Source organism: Vombatus ursinus, unplaced genomic scaffold (assembly GCF_900497805.2).
Source record: "Vombatus ursinus unplaced genomic scaffold, bare-nosed wombat genome assembly UNPS02007822.1, whole genome shotgun sequence".
Lineage (NCBI taxonomy): Eukaryota > Metazoa > Chordata > Mammalia > Diprotodontia > Vombatidae > Vombatus > Vombatus ursinus.
The window spans coordinates 1,480,997-1,497,537 of record NW_020947600.1 but is presented as its reverse complement, the minus strand read 5'-3'; the positions used below and the strand labels follow the sequence as shown (position 1 = coordinate 1,497,537).

The 16,541-nt window shown below is 40.3% G+C and overlaps 1 protein-coding gene across 3 annotated transcripts in view; it reads right to left on the bottom strand.

Moving 5' to 3' along the window:
• Window positions 1–16,541, bottom strand: part of LOC114034008 (GPI ethanolamine phosphate transferase 2-like) — a 90,701-nt gene that overhangs the window by 38,841 nt on the left and 35,319 nt on the right. For all 3 annotated transcript variants that reach the window (XM_027849654.1, XM_027849653.1, XM_027849655.1), the window contains 2 exons: window positions 9,535–9,986; window positions 4,152–4,343 (listed from right to left, as the gene is read on the bottom strand). In XM_027849654.1, the coding sequence (XP_027705455.1) occupies window positions 4,152–4,343; window positions 9,535–9,986 (644 nt within the window). The remainder of the gene's footprint in view (window positions 1–4,151; window positions 4,344–9,534; window positions 9,987–16,541) is intronic.

The following is a 16,541-nucleotide window of genomic DNA, read 5'->3' as shown; positions in this document are numbered from 1 at the left end:
ACAAGAAGTTATGTTGAGGTGGGCACTGTGCTGATGACTTTGTGAGATCACGCCAAACGGCTAACTGAGGAGAACCTCAGCCAGGTCATAGATCCCAAGGCTTCCTGTTCAATACCAGCATGGGCCTCTAGTTTAGCACTTCAGAAATCAGGACTGGATGGGATTCCTTATTTTGTCCCCTTGCTCCCTCTAGGGAAAATATTATGAACACAAGGAGGCAGCAATTGTCTTCCAAGAGACTGAACTAAACAGCACAGTTAGGCCTGTGACTGGCCTGGCTGGTCGTCATTTCAACAAGGGATAAACAAAGGTGATTGTCGGAGAATCCCCTAGGATTTCCCAAAACACTGAACTTAAGACATACAACATCCATCGTGGCTTTCAACATAGAACGATTGTGAAGTCTGGTAGGAGGAAGGACCCTATACAGTCTTATTTGAATGTTCTAAAAACTATCAGAGATCACCAAGATCCCTTAAGATATATGTTTCTACATAATACCACCTACAGGAAGAATGTGGAAGGTTCTTTAAACTTGTAAGAAAAAAAAAAAAAGAGGCCCAGAAGTAGAGACCCAAGGTGAGGTCAGATAAATACATCAGCTGCTTCTGATAAAGGTGTGGCCTATCCATACCAAGCACTCTGAAGTGAGCCAAGGCTTTGCTTGGCTTCTTCACAACAAGCTTACGAAGGAGGTAGCGCAAGCAGGAAGACAAGCAACTTTTCTGGTCCACTAAGATCCCATTAAAGCCTACTAAGCTACCTTTCCCCTACTGGTTCACTGGCCTGAGGATGAACTCTGGAGGTTCTCAACTTCCTTACCTCCTTTTTAAATAAGTTTTAACTAGTTTATGAACTAGTTTAGAATGTGACCACATCTATGCATCATAGCAGCATTAAAGGCATAAAGAAAACAGAAAGTGGGGAGATGCAAAGACCTGTTAGAATACTATTATGATAGTGCAGGCAGAGGGCAGCGCGTGTTGTTTAAAGCCTCTCTACTTCTTCAGAGCCTTTTCTTCCATGGTTTCTTTCTTCGATAATTTTTATCCTATCAAGGAATACTTTCTCTTCTGATAGGGTAATTTGGTCTTTATTTCTAGAGGAAGCCCAAATGGTTCGATGCAGGTGTAATCTCTGCTACTTACTGGAACTGTTCTTCCGAATCTTGGGTCCTTGGTTGTGTGTGGCTTCCCTCACTGAATGCCCTCAAAACTTGCAGGGAGTTTGCTCTGGCTACCCGGTTTTCTGGCTTCTAACCAAGTGATTACAGGTCCCTGGAGCAGTCTTCTTATGGACTTCCTTTGTTTATCTGGTGCTAATATTCCCAGATATGAGAGCAATCAGTAATTAGCAAACTTCTGCCTGTATGTTAATTGCCACAGTGCTTTCATTAAGGCAATCATTGGCTTTCTGGATGGAGAAATTCCAAGCTGCCTTTCCCCCCTTCTGTTGGCTGGCTATTCTGCAGTAGGTTCTGTCCATAAGGGAGCTAAAATATAAGAAAAAGGTAAATAATCACCCTTAAATTTTTCCCTTTAGATTACTGCACTTTTGGGTTCCAAGTTCTCTAAAGTAGTCTAATTGTACAGGAAGAGGTCTTTACAAATGAACCACTTCTTCTCTGTCTCTTTTTCTTGATCCTTTTCCTTCTCCAGATTCCTTAAAATGGATATTCAGTTCAATAAATATTTATTAAAAGTCCTTACAAGGCACTTGCTAGGTAATACAAAATCAGAAACAAAAATCACCGCCCTCAAGGAAAATGCATTCTATTAGTATTCCCCAGAATTTACTGTACTTCGTTATTTGCCCTGTCTACATTCTCTTCCTTGGCAATTTTACTCACTTCCATGATTCTAACTCTCAGCACCATACAGATGACTTCTAAGTCTCTCTTCTTTCCAAAGCTCCAGACCTACATCCCCAGCTACCTACAGAACATCACTGTATGAATGCCCTGATGACACATAAAACTGAACATAGCTAAAACAAAGTATATCTTTTTTTTTTTTTTAAACTAAGCACGCTTCTCCTCTGAGTAGAAGGATAGCAACTAGACTTTGCTGTGGATCAGACCACTGAAAATGTGCAGGTTTGCAGGATGTCTCTGAGTTCCTAGAATAACACAATACTCAGAAGTCTCAAGAAAAATGCAACAAGAGCAGCCCAGATCTTCCCACCACAAGTACCAAAGAGCCCAGCTCTAATATCAAGTTCAAAGTAAGGGTACTTGCTGACTTCTTGAGGCTGGAAGATTGGGCAAACAAAAAAAGAATCTCCCCAGAAAGAGCTGTTACGGTGGCAGGGAAGCTTAAGACACACACCCAGGAGTAGAGGATGACTCCAAAACATCTATATGCAAAGCTTCAGAGAAAACACATCTTAGACACAAACTCAACTATAGTGCCTGGAAGAGATGAAGCAGGAATTTAAAAAAGAATTTAAAATATTTTTATAAATGAAATTAGAGTACTCGAGGAAAACAGTGGAAAAGAGACGAGAGCTATGGAAGCAAGAACTAGAAAAAGAATGAACGGCTTGGCACAAGAGGTACAAGACCTTGTCCAAGCAGAACTCCCTGAAATTTTGAATGGACCAAACAGAAGCTAATGACTCCATGAAGCAACAAGCAATATTAAAACAAACTTAAAAGACTGAAAATATAAAAGAAAATGTAAGCTATCTCACAACAATAAAAAACTGACCTGGAAAATAATCAAGGAGAAAAAAAATCTAAGAATCATTGTACTATTAAACACCATAACCGAAAAAAGAGCCCACACACCTTATTTCAAGAAGTCTTAAAAGAAAACTGTCCAGATCTCTTAGAACCAGAGGGCAAAGTAGAAATAGAAAGAATCTAACAGCCACTGGACTTCCATGACTCTGGAAGAGAGAGTGAGGCTTTAGCCTCACTTTGGACTTTGTCCAACTCAGCCTCACTTAAGTCCAATTCACTCACAAATTAAGACATCAACCTGGGATGTCACTGGTCTCCTTAGAAAATTAAGGATGAACAACAAACAGCAACGGGTGTGGGACACCTTTCACACAGATGAGGAATTATTTTCCTAGGCTCCAAAGAATGTTAATTTGCCCAAGGTGAAAGAAAGCCGGTCCTAGCTCAAAAGGTCTGGTCCACAGAAAGGTGATCAGAAAGGCAAAATGACTGCAGACCATTCCATAAAAGGGTAAGTTTAAAGAATCACAAAAGTTTAGCCTGGCAAAGAGGAGGCTCATCGAGGGCATGAAAGCTATCTCCAGATATTTTAAAAAGAGGAGTTAGAAATGTTCAAGTCTGCTTATCTCAGAGGCAAGATGAGAACCCATGGCTACAGCACAGAGGCATATTTTGGCTAAATATAAGGAAAAACTTCCTATAATTTGATCTATCTCAGAGTGAAATAGGTGCCTTGGGAGGCAGTAGGTTCCCTGTGGTAGAGGTCCGGGAAAGTATGTGGAACGGATCAAGATGCTGTAGCTAAGCTACAGGGCAGACCGGATGATGTCTAAGGTCCCAACTTTGAGTTCCTATGATCTACATCAGTACTTGTCCTATACATCCTCATCTATAGCAGGGCATCTGAGGCTCTGAATAGTAACCTTGGATCATCAAGGAAAGATTAAATCATGTTGAGAATACTTTGTTTTCTAAGGTAAGGAAGTGTGCTATTTCAGAAAGATTTCCAAACACAATTAAGATGAAGATTTGGGTACTTATCCTTCAATTATAGAGAAGTGCCTTTTCTCCAGACCATCTTACTCTCTGGATATTCTAGAATCTAGATAACAGTCAAACCTATACTATGGCAGGCTTGAATTCTGACTACTCAAATTTTCGGGTCAATTCAAGGTTGAACAGAAATCTCTCTCTCTCTCGATTCTATGGCATACCCTATAAATTGGGAGACTTTTTATACGTTTGTTTTTTAAATAAATCTTCATCAGCTGCCTTTTCCTCCTAAAAAGCAAAATGGTTAGCTGGGTTGCAGTCAATTAAAATTTTACCTTATTATAATTAATGAAAAACATAATACATGACTTTTAAGAACTAAATTGACATTATAAGCAACAACACAATGCCTTTCAGTACACAAGTTATTAAAAAAGATCTAAAACAAGATTTACATATCTGCCTATGAACTTACTTAGAAATATCTTTGTTATCTCGTTGCCATGGCAAAAAGACATTTCCAAATGCTGCTCGGTAGCAATAGACTCCCAAGAGCCCCAGTGCCATTGCTACTTTTGAAACAGGACAGCATCTTCTCTGAACCAGAATGAAGATCATGACAAGGGATAGAAATGCCAGAACAGAGAGTTCAGCTTTATGATCAGAACTGCAATGAAACAGAAAATGCCACAAATTATTGCAAAGTATAACCTAATTACTACATTTCTACAAATCTGTAGCAAGTTAATGGCTAAGATGCACATTTAAAATGCTTTCTTTTTTTCAGAATAAACTGTTTAGATTTTCTGTCCAAAACAACAATATCAAAAAACATAACCATATTTCTGTTCACTATTTCCTAAATAAAAGGTAATATTTATATATCACAGTAAATAATATAAAAATAAGGGAAACTCTTTTCTTTGGAAAAAACTTCAAAAATTGGAGCAAGAGTTCCATTCATTAAACCCTGAAGTAGAATCAATTGGAGATGAGGGAAGAAAAATGTCAGCTCCAACCTTGGCATAGGTCTCCCCTCCCTGCCCCTTATTCTGACTGGAAAAGAACCTCGCACATTTTAAAGGGTCCTGAGTATTTTGGCCTTCCCATCTTCCCATCATCTTAGTATTGCCCTAGGCCAACAGTAGTCTGCTGGAGCCAAGGATAAACTAGACATAGAAGATTCACCATGCTTTTGAGCACCCCATGAAAGGGAACTTCCAGAAACCAAGAACAGTGAGTCACCTTTATGCTACAAGTGCTCTCTCAAGCTTGAGCCCACTCTTCCTGGGACTATAAGTACTTGTGAGAGTGGGTGACACAGATTTTTGGATTTTTGTTAACGACTGCTCTTATTGTGCTACCTTAGTAAACACCGTTTTCTTAAAACAATTTAAGGCTGGCTGACTAAATGGTTCAACTGATAAATCTTGGGACAGGCTAAATGATTCAACTGATGATCTTGGAGGGAGCACAATGATGGGAGTTAAAACCAATGGCATTAATCTCCCTCAACTCTTCAGGGGTACCCCTAGAACCTAAAGGGGGAGATAGAGCCTTGCTTTGGGACTTGACACTGGTCTATAAGAGGGGGAGTTGGGATAATGATCTTCAGAGCTTACATGGGCTCAGCAGAAACAACCACAATGTTTATCAACAGCATCCCCAACCTTTACGGACAAGTCAGGATGCAAAAGTTTGTAGTTACCTGGATATCTGAAGTTGCTAAATATAATTTTTCCCTTGTGGTATATATGATAGTTACGTTTCCAGACTAGCCCACAAAAGTCAAGTTAACTGGAATATGTCCATCAATAATTACTGTTAGATGCTATAGATATAAGTACAAAGAACGTTTCCGAAACCTGTGTGTATGATTTTGTATTTTACATACATATAGTTAGTTATAATAAATAGGAAGAATCCAAGAAAATGTCATTTATTCTAAATCTCAGCTTGCTACACTGTGTGGTACAGATAAACTGTGTGGTACTACTAATTATTTTGCCAATTATATCTCATTTAGTATGACCAAATGAAATTATTCTGTAAATCACAGTTGAGTAGTTTCCTTAGCCATAAAGTTCCCACAATCATGGGACACAAGTTGTCTACAGGTATGTAATAAAAAACCTGGATTGTCTGGTCTCTATACCCACAGAGATTTGCATTAATTTGTTCAGGACACTACAAAGTGAAAATCATTCCATGATCACCATGCTGACCTTAACCCTCACTACTTCCTAGTTTCTCTCTCTCATATAACAAGGTAGATTGAGAGGGTGGAAGGTTATAAAGAAAGACCTGAATACCAGATTATCACCAGCTCTGGTTACCATTCTCATTCTCAACTCATCAATATCTTCTAATAGATAAAGAGAGAGAAAAAAAAGAAAAGGAAGAGGAAGGTAGACCCAGCAGAGGAAGGGTGGTCCAGAGAAGTTTGTTTATACTGAGAAATGGGGGAACAGGATTAGGTTACAGTAGCCCCACTCTCATTGGCTCCCTGTTCCTGCCCACCTCCCTAGTCCAGCCTTTCCTTCTCTAAAGCACCCCTTATGCTGCCTAAGTTGCCAACTAAAACCTTCACTGCATTTTCCACAGCCAATAATGTAATTATCTCCATTTGTGCTCCGGGTTTTCGTTAATGACCTAATGAAACAAAAAGCCTTCATTAGCTCATTCCAGAGTCAATTAGCCAACAAACATGTGCCCTACATGGCTCTAAGTACAAGTGCTACAAAGGCCATGTCCATTTACGTGCCCAAATGGCCCAGGCAGACAACTCAAATGATCATAAGGAATTCAAGTAGGTCTCAGCATAATGAATACTATTATTAACGGAGATTCGTTCTACATTCATTCAACAAGCAATTATCAAGCACCTCATGTACTTCCTAGGCATTGTAGGAGGTGCTGGGAATACAAAGACAAAAATATAACAGTACTTGCCCTAAAGTAGTGTTGGAAATCCTACTGGCAGGAAACAACATGAGTATAGACAAGTAAATACAGTATGTTTGTGGGCATGCATTGTGCAAAGTAAATATGAAGCAATTTCAAAAGTGGAGGTGTCTAGCAAACAGAGACAAATAAGGACAGGTCTCATGTAGGAGGTAACATGAGTTAAGCCTTGAGGAAAACTTGGGATTCAAACTGGCAGAGGTGAGAAGAGAGTGCACTCGAGGCATGGGGACAACCTAGGCAAAAGCACAAATAGGGGACCAACGTCACATTTGGGAACAGCTTGACTGGAATGCAAAATGCAAGGGGAATAATGTTCAAGTGGAAAGACTGACTGGAGTCAAATTGCTAGGGGGTTTATATGCTAAACATCTGGGACACTGGGGCAGCTGGGTAGCCCAGTGCACACAGAAGCAGGCCTGGAGTCAAGAAGACCTGATTTCAAATCTAGCCCCGGATACTTATTAACTATGTGACCCTGGACAAGACATTTAAACTGTTCGCCTCAGTTTCCTCACCTGTAAAATGGGGATGATAATAGCATCTACCTCCCAAGGTTGTTGTGAGGATCAAATGAAATAACAGCGTGCTCAGCAGAAAGCCTGGCATATAGCAATAGTTATACTGTTAGGTATTAGGAGGAATTTATTTTCAAATGGAAACTACTGAAGCTTCCTAAACAGGTGAATGACATGGTCAGACCTGTGCTTTGAAAATATCAATCTGACAGCTGTGTGGAGGATAGCTTGAAGAGATAAGAGAATGGGGACAGAAAGAACAAATAGGAGGCCACTGCAGGAAACCACATGAGAAATGATGAAGAAATAAACTAAAGTGGCTATATGAGCAGAAAAAAAGGGGATGGATTTGAGAGATACTGTGGAGGCAAAATTAAAAAGACTTGGCAAGTGACTGCTACATTGCAGTGACTGGGGGGAGGTGAAGGAAAGGGAAGAAATGAGGATGAATCTGAGGTCTGAACTTGGGCAAGTACATGAATGGTGGTGCCCTTAAATAGAGACCGTCAAGCCTGAAAAAGGAAGGTTAGGGGGATGGAGAGAAGACAATGGTTCCGTTTTAAACATGAAGAGTTTAAGATGCCTGTAGGACATCCAGTTAGAAACGTCTAATAGTAATTCATGATGCAGGACTGGAGCTCAAGAGAGAAACTGAGACTGTATATAGAGATCTGGGAGTCATCTGTATTGTGGTTATTTTTGTTAGGTCGTTTTATAGTTGTGTCCAACTCCTTGTGGCCCCATTTAGGGTTTTCTTGGCAAAGATATTAGAGTGGTTTGCCATTTCGTTTTACAGATGAGGAAACTGAGGCAACCAGGGTTAAGTGTCTTGCCCAGGTCACACAGGTTTGGTAAGTGTCTGAGGCCAGATGTGAAGTCAGGAGGGGAGGCTTCCTGACTTTAGGCCCAGAACTATCCACTGCACCATCGAGCTGCCCCATCATCCATATAGAGATGATAATTGAACCCATCAGAACTGTGGGTCATAGAGAAAGAGAACATAGAGAGGGGCCCAAGCACAGCAGTACAAGCACAAATCAGAGGTGGGCTATGGATGATGAACCAAAAAAAGAGACTGAGGGCAGACATGCAAGAAGCAAACCAGGAAAGAGCAGGGTCTTGAAACTCCAGGAGGAGAGAATATCTAGGAGGAGAAGACCAAAATGCCAAGTGACTAACAGAGAGAGGTCAAGAAGGATGAGGGCTAAGAAGAGCTGATTGGACATGGCTGTTAAGTGGCTCCCTCTTCCCTCTAAGATTAGATACAAACTCCCTTGCTTGGCACTTAAAGACACGCACTATCTGGTCCCTTCCTAGCACTCCAGCCCTAGATATGACTCCCCTCCACTCGCCTGCTCTATGGTCTGTCCCAGTGGCCTATTTGCTGCACCTCACACACAACCCTCCACTGCCCGGTCTCCATGCCAAGAATGCTCCTCTTCCTCATGGCTGCCCTTGGAATGCCTGATTCCTTCAGAACTAAATTCAAATACCGCCTTTTACCTGGTCATCTCAGCTACTAGTGCTTTCTCATCTACGGTTGCTGTTCATCTCCTCTGCATGGGTCTCATACACAGCAGCAACGAAGCACCATAACATGATGGATAGAGTGCTAGACATGAAGTCATGAAGACCTGCAGTCAGTTCCTGCCCCCAATACTGACTAGCTGGGTGATGAGACAAATCATTTATCTCCTCTAAGTCTTAGCTGCTTTATTTCTAAAATGAGAATAATATACTACCTACCTGACAGAGATGCCATAAGGATCAAATGAAATAATACATGTAAAGGTTTTGCAAATTTTAAAGCTCTATATAAATGTGTACTCTCCCTCTCGAGACAGAGAGAGAGAGAGGGAGAGAGAGAGAGGGAGAGAGATGGGTATATGTGTAGCTATGTAGATATATATCTTATATCTATATCTACACACACACACACACACACACACACATGTTGTTTCCCATGTTAGAATATAAGCTCCTTGAGGGCAGGGACCATTTTTTATTTCTATCTCAACTGCCTAGCACAAAAATGCTTGGTGACTAATTAGTTATTAGAAATCTTTATCCAAAATTAGTCACTGGTGACACTTCTATTGGAAAAACTGCATTTTACTTAAAACTGTCATTATAAAATTTGTGGAGTGATGACAAACCCAGCGTTAATAAAGCTAGTTCTAACTGAATAGCACTCAAGATGGATTTCTCCTCTAACATTACAGACTAAGGGATCCTCTTTCATCTCCTCTAATTTTAAATACTTTTTATATCAGTGTGAAGTTCTGATGTAAAGAATGTAAAAAATACGAATGAACTTTTCACTTTAAAGAATACAATAATTCAAGAGCAAAAGAATTTAACACTTGACATTCTTACCTGGTCAGCCAGTGGCCAAAGTCTGGTCGATGAGCCCACTGCACTCCAGTCTGATTTAATGAGCGGAGCAGTCTACAGCAAATCAATATAAGCCATGGACTGGCCAATCCCAACCACTTTTCGTAGCCCTCTGGCAGTTCCAAAGAAGATATCTTGTGCATTTTGTCGTACTCTGGAACATCCACAGAGTCATTTCTGTATTGTAAAACTTTCTTAGTATCTTTTTGAAAATCTCCTTCCACAGCTAAATTATGATCAAAGTCCTTCCCAAGAAAGTGGTTTCTACATATTTCATGGCCCAGTGCTAGACAGAGAGTATTGACAAGAAAATACCAGGTTTGGTGTTCTTCTTCTATAAAACTGCTTGCACCCAAACTCAGAACGTGGCCCAGAGTTCCAAATAAAATAATCAGATCTAATCCCGACCAGCTGGAACCAGAGGCAGCTGAATTCTGTGGAAAGAAATGGGCTAACGTTAACGATCACATGAGAAGAACACTCTTACATGTATCATACGCTTGACACTTACCTACCTGTACCCCAAAAAAAGACTCTTTAAAAAAACAGGAAAACAGTGGTCACATTTCTCTTTGGATTTTCCACCACTTTTCTCCAAGAAGGTTAATTTTATTGTTGCTAAGTCAGTGCTTCAAGACTGTGCCTTTAGTGATACTGAACTTAAGCTAACTTACACTTAAAGTAAAACATGAAAAAAATCAACACTTCCAAGGGAGAGAACTATCTTGTTAAAAATATAACTGAGCACAGCAGTTAGGTGGCACAGTGGATAGAGCTCCAGTCTTGGAGTCAACAGGACCCGAGTTCAAATCCAGCCTCAGACACTTGACACTTACTAGCTGTGTGACCCTGGGCAAGTCACTTAACCCCAACTGCCTCACCGAAAAGCAAAAAAAGAAGGAAAAAATATAACTGAGCAAAGGTGGGAGCCTGTAGGTATAGAATACTGAATATACTGTTAGACTCAGGAAAGGGGTCAGTTTTCTCTGGGTAGGAAAGGGGGAACTCTGTACTTGGAACTGAAACTGATACAAAGACAAAAGATACCAACAAAAATGTTTTTCAAAAATTACTTCAACCATAAATACCTTTAAGTAAGGTTTATATGACCAAGGTAAAATGAAAATCATTTGGGAGACAGAAGCAAACCTTCATTTTTACCTGAATTTTTCCGTTCAATCCCACAAATATTTATTCAGTGTCTAAAATGGGAAAGACCGAATTCAACCATAAAAATTAAACAGTTTTTGCCCTCAGGTGCCTTACATTTGGAGAGGGGGAGGGGAAAGGCAGGGACAGGGGAGAGGGAAGGAAAAAGACAAGGCACCAATATGCACAGGGGTAAGTAAATACAAGGTAATTTGAAGGAGAGAGCACTAGCTGGAGGGGATGGAAAAGGCGACTCAGGGGAGGAGGGGGGAATGAGGCAGTGTTACAGGGAATGCTTCATTCACCAAGGAAGTAGCATGTAGAGCCAAATCCTGAAAGACAACAAGGATTCTGGGAGAGCATTCCTTTTTTTTTTTTTTGATTCCTCCACTTCCCAATGTACTTTATTTTTTTCCCACTTAATAGTATTTTATTTTTTCCAATTACATGTAAAAATAGTTTTCAACATTCACTTTTATAAGATTCTGAATTCCAATTTTTTTCTCCCTCCTTCCCTTCCCCCTCCAAGATAGCATACAATCTGATACAGATTATACATGTACAATGATATTAAACATATTTCCACATTAATCACATTGTGAAAGAAGAATCAGAACAAAAGGGAAAAACCACAAGAAAGAAAAAACAAAAAAAGTGAAAAAATTATGCTTTGATCTGCATTCAAACTCCATAATTCTTTTTCTGGATGTGGCTAGCATTTCCCATCATGAGATTTTTGGAATTGTCTAAGATCACTGTATTGCTGAGAAGAGCTAAGTCTATCAAAGTTGGCTATCACACAATGTTACTCTTAGCATCAGTTCGTGTAAGTCTTTTCAAGTTTTTCTGAAATCCACCTGTTCATCATTTCTTAATAGAAAAATAGTATTCCATTACATTCATCTACCACAATTTGTTCAGCCATTCCCCAATTCATAGGCATCCCCTCAATTTCCAATTCTCTGATACCAAAGAAGATACCAAAAAGATCCAATTCTTTGATACCAAAAAGAGCTGCTAAAAATGTTTTTGTACACGCGGGTCCTTTTCCCTTTTTTATCATCTCCTTGAGATACAGACCTAGTAGTGGTATTGCTGGATCAAAGGGTATGCAGTTTTATAGCCCTTTAGGCATAGTTCCAAATTGCTCTCCAGAATGATTGGATCAGTTCACAACTCAATCAACAATTCATTAGTGTTCCAATTTCACCACATCTTCTCCAACAATTATCATTTTCCTTTTCTGTCTTATTAGCCAATCTGATAGGTTTGAGGTGGTACCACAGAGTTGCTTTAATTTGCATTTCTCTAATCAATGATTTAGAGCATATTTTCATGACTATAGATAGCTTTAATTTCTTAATTTGAAAACTGCCTGTTCATATCCTTTGACCATTTATCAATTGGGGAATGACTTGTATTCTTATAAATTTGACTCAGTTGTCTATATATTTTAGAAATGAGACTTTTATCAGAAACACTGGCAGCAAAAATTGTTTCCCAGCTTTCTGCTTTCCTTCAAATCTTGGTTGCATTGGTTTCGTTTGTGCAAAACCTTTTTAATTTAATGTAATCCAAATTATCCATTTTGCATTTCATAATGTTCTCTATCTCCTGTTTGGTCATAAATTCTTCCCTTCTCCATAGATCTGACAAACTATTCCTTGTTCTCCTAATTTGCTTATGTATCATCTCTTATGTCTAAGTCACATTCCCATTTTGATCTTATCTTGGTATACGGTTTAAGATGTTGGTCTATGTCTAGTTTCTGCTATACTAGTTTCCAGTTTTCTCTGGAAGAGTATTCTAGGCAAGGAGACAGTTTGTGTAAATGAACAGAGGCAGGCACAACCGGTAGTCCAGTTTGGCTAGAATATAAAGGGCATGAATTATTCAGCTATCTCAGATGAAAGTAATTTGGACAGAGCCTGAAATATTCAGATAATTGCCTCAATTCTCTACTTCATTTAACATCTGACATTAGAGGCTTCAGGTTTTCCCTTACTAATCTTGTTTAGAAACAAAAAGCAAGAATTGGCTCTTTCCCTTCATTTGTAAAAGGAGAAAAAAAGAGGGGTCTGGTAGTGGTCAAAAAATAGTCATAATACACATTCTTTCTAATTCTCCATAGACTGTCAATTGCCACCTAACTTTTAGAAATCACGGATTCACAATCTCAGAGTTGGAGGAGAATTTAAAGACCATTGCTGCACAATAATGACCTTGGCAACATTCCTAACAAGTAAGCGGTCATTCAGTCTTTTTTGTTTTTTTATGACCTCCAGCCACAGAGAACTCACCACTCCTCAGGCAGCCCAACTGAATTTTAGATAGCTCTAATAGTTAGGAAGCTTTTTCCTTACATCAAGCCTAAATGTGCCTGTCTGCAACTTAGGATCAGACTTACAACTGAAAGGGACCACAAAAGTCATCCAGTCCACTCCCAATTTCACAGATCAGGTTCAGAGAATGTAAGTAACAGTCCCACAGTCACGTTGGTATTAAGTGGAAGTACAGGGATTACAAAGTCTGGTCGTGTGACTCCACACCCAGCACTTCTGGTACAGGTGCTTCCTTGCTCCTGATAATGCCGTTGGGCCAAGCAGAACAAGTCCAATCCTACTTTCATGTAACTGCCTCTCAGACACTTGAATGACAGCTACCCTGGCTCTCCCAAGGCTTTTTTTTTTCTTCTGCAAGTTAAACTCCCCAAGTTTCCTCAATCAATTGTCATGAAGAATGATCCTGAAGGCCCTGAACCATCTGACTGTCCTACGGATCTTTTCCAGCTGATCAGTGTCCTTTTTAAAACGTGGCATCCAGAACTCAACAAAGTTCTCTCAGATATGGTATAGCCAGGGCAAGAACAGTGAGGGACTGTCATGTCTACCACGTCTCTAGTCTTGACCACAATGCTTCTTTTATTATCTTGGCTTTCCTGGCTGCCCTGTCACAAATGTTCACTAGTACTGAGCCAGGAGTTCACTAAAACTCCCAGATCTTTTCCAGATGAACTGTCGTCTAACCACACCTCCTTTATCTTGTACCTGTGAAGCTGTTTTTTGAACCCAAGTCTTACATTTGGGTGCAAAGTGCATGCAAAAATGCTCATCAATGACTAGATATTGTCAATATATTGCAATTCTGACATCAAATGACCAACTTCTTTTAATGGAATTGCATCATGATGAAGGTCCTAGAAAAGAATGTGATCATATCATTCTGAGTATTTCCATAGTCAGTATGTCCCTCCACCTTGCAGAGTTTGGCTGCCCTTTCCAGTTTCATATCTACACACTTCTCTGATCTGAACCAGGCTTCCACACAGATGAAAGACCTTTGCAGCTGACCCAGGGCACTGTAAGAACACATCAAAACCACATTCAGGGGCAGAAGAAAATGACAATTTGCCCAGAACTATTAAAAACCAACAATGGAATGCCTTCCATGGCATTAGGACAACCTATACTCCACTGAAAAGGAATATCAAAATCAACACTTTCATAATTTATAAAGTAATTCCACTTAAAAAATGTTAAATGTCTTATCACTTGGCACAAAGTTCAATTCTCCAGCCTATGCAGGTGCTATGGCAGCAGATCAGTCCCTTCTCTGCTATATCCAGAGAGACCATACATCAAACCCCTCATCCTCAGACAGCCCTGGCCCCGAAATCAGGTAAGGTCTAGGGTTAACAGAGAGGAAAAGGGACAAGGCTGTACATTATATGTCTTCACTGATCTCAAGAGAGCTGCTGCTTGCTCCCTATGTCTTTAAAAGGGAGCAAAGTGATAGCATCTTCTAGGGTTGCACCACAGTGAGTCTAGGAAGCTATCAACAGACTTTCTCCTTCTTCTGAACAAGGATGGGGATCACGGGGACTAGTCTAAGAGAATGTGGAAGATGTTCCTTCTCCAGTACTCATATAGTAACACATCTGTCCCCAGGGCATGAGAGAAGTAAGCTTCTTAATAGGGACCCAAAGAGAAATAACAATGGTTGATATTTACATTTGCATCTTAAGGTTTACAAACTACTCACATACAACCTCTCAGCTGGTTCTCACAGTAACCCTCTGAGGAAGATTCTACATTACAGATGTAGAGATAGGCTCAGAGAATGTGACTGGAATACTGTCACAGAGCTAGTTAGCACTAGAAGTGGGAGCTGAGGGGCAGCTAGGTGGTACAGTGGATAGAGCACTAGCCCTGGATTCAGGGAGGACCTGGGTTCAAATCTGGCCTCAGACACATAACACTTACTAGCTGTGTAACCCTGGGCAAGTCACTTAACCCCACTGCCTAGCCAAAAATAAAAAGAAGTGGGAGCTGAAGCCAGGCTCTGAGTCAGAAGGCAGGGTGGTATAGTGGTTAAAGCACCAGGCCCTGCAGTCAGGAAACCTGTATTCATTATGTAATCCTAGGAAAGGGAGTCCACTTCTCTGAGCTTGTTTTCTAACGTCTAAAACAGACATCATAATATTGGGACTACTTACCTCAGTGCTTTGCAAACCTAAAGCACTGTATGTTCAAAGGTTCTTGCTGCTTAAATCTCGTGTTCTTTCCATTACACCCTCCTGGCTCTTTTGCTACTTACAGACAAAATAGGAGTTCTTCTAAGGCTATATGAATATAGCCTCCAGCTGGTTTCTTTCTTTCATGTTAATGATCAATCTCGGGAAGCATACATCCCCTAAAATGGCCCAAAGTCCCAGGTCCATCACACAGTGCTTTGTTTTGATCATAAAGAAAAAGCCTGGGGGCAGGTAGGTGGCGCAGTGGATAGAGCACCGGCCCTGAAGTCAGGAGGACCTGAGTTCAAATCCGGCCTCAGATCACACACTTGACACACACTAGCTGTGTGATCTTGGGCAAGTCACTTAACCCTGACTGCCTCACTAAAAAAAACCAAAACAACAACAACAAAAAAAAGCCTGAATAGTCTAGGGATAAGTGAAAGAACTCTAAAGGCCTAGAAGCTCCAAGAAAGTACACAATCCAGCTCCTTTCTTCAAGGAAGGTCAGCACCTTTGCCATACACAACAGATGGCTGCCTATTCTATTAGGGAAAAAGATAATGAAGTCACAGTCACCTAAGATGACCTGTGAAGAGGCTGCACAATCACAGAACTGGAGGTTGGGGGGCGGGGGGAAATACCAGGGGCAATCTACCCAAACCCATCCTTTATAACATACCCAAAACAAATGAACCAGCTTCTACCTGAAGACCTCTAAGGAAGGGCAACCCACCCCCCTGAAACTGAGCCATTCTACTTTTTACAGCTTTAATTATTAGGAAGTTGAATTGTTAGGTCCTTTTTTTCTTAGTCAATCCACTATAAACACAGGAAGATGATCTTATACCAAATCACTGAATGTCAGAGCTGAAAGAAATGTTAGGGATCACCTTGTCCAATCCCCTTATTTTACAGAGGAGGAAATAAAGACCCAAGAAGAGTTAAGTGATATGTCCTTGGTCAAAGAGCTTTCAGGTGGCTGAGCAGAGACTAGAAGTCTCTTAGACCAGTTCTCCTTTCATAATCTTTTATCTGTGGAACCTGAATCCAGACTAAGGTACACTCCTATTTATGGTCCTTTTTGGACACTGTTTCAGACACACTTTTATACATTAGTGTATGTAAAACAATGTTGTCAGAGTCTGACATTTTATCAGTAAAGGTAGATTTTCTCCAAGGCTTCTCTCTGTTTATCCTAATCTCTCATTCATTCTCATAGTTTCAAGGATGACTTTTACAACTACTTGCCCGACATTTCCACGTGGGTGTCTCACTGTTGCCTCAAACTCAACATGATCAAAACTAAACTCGTGATCTGTGTCCT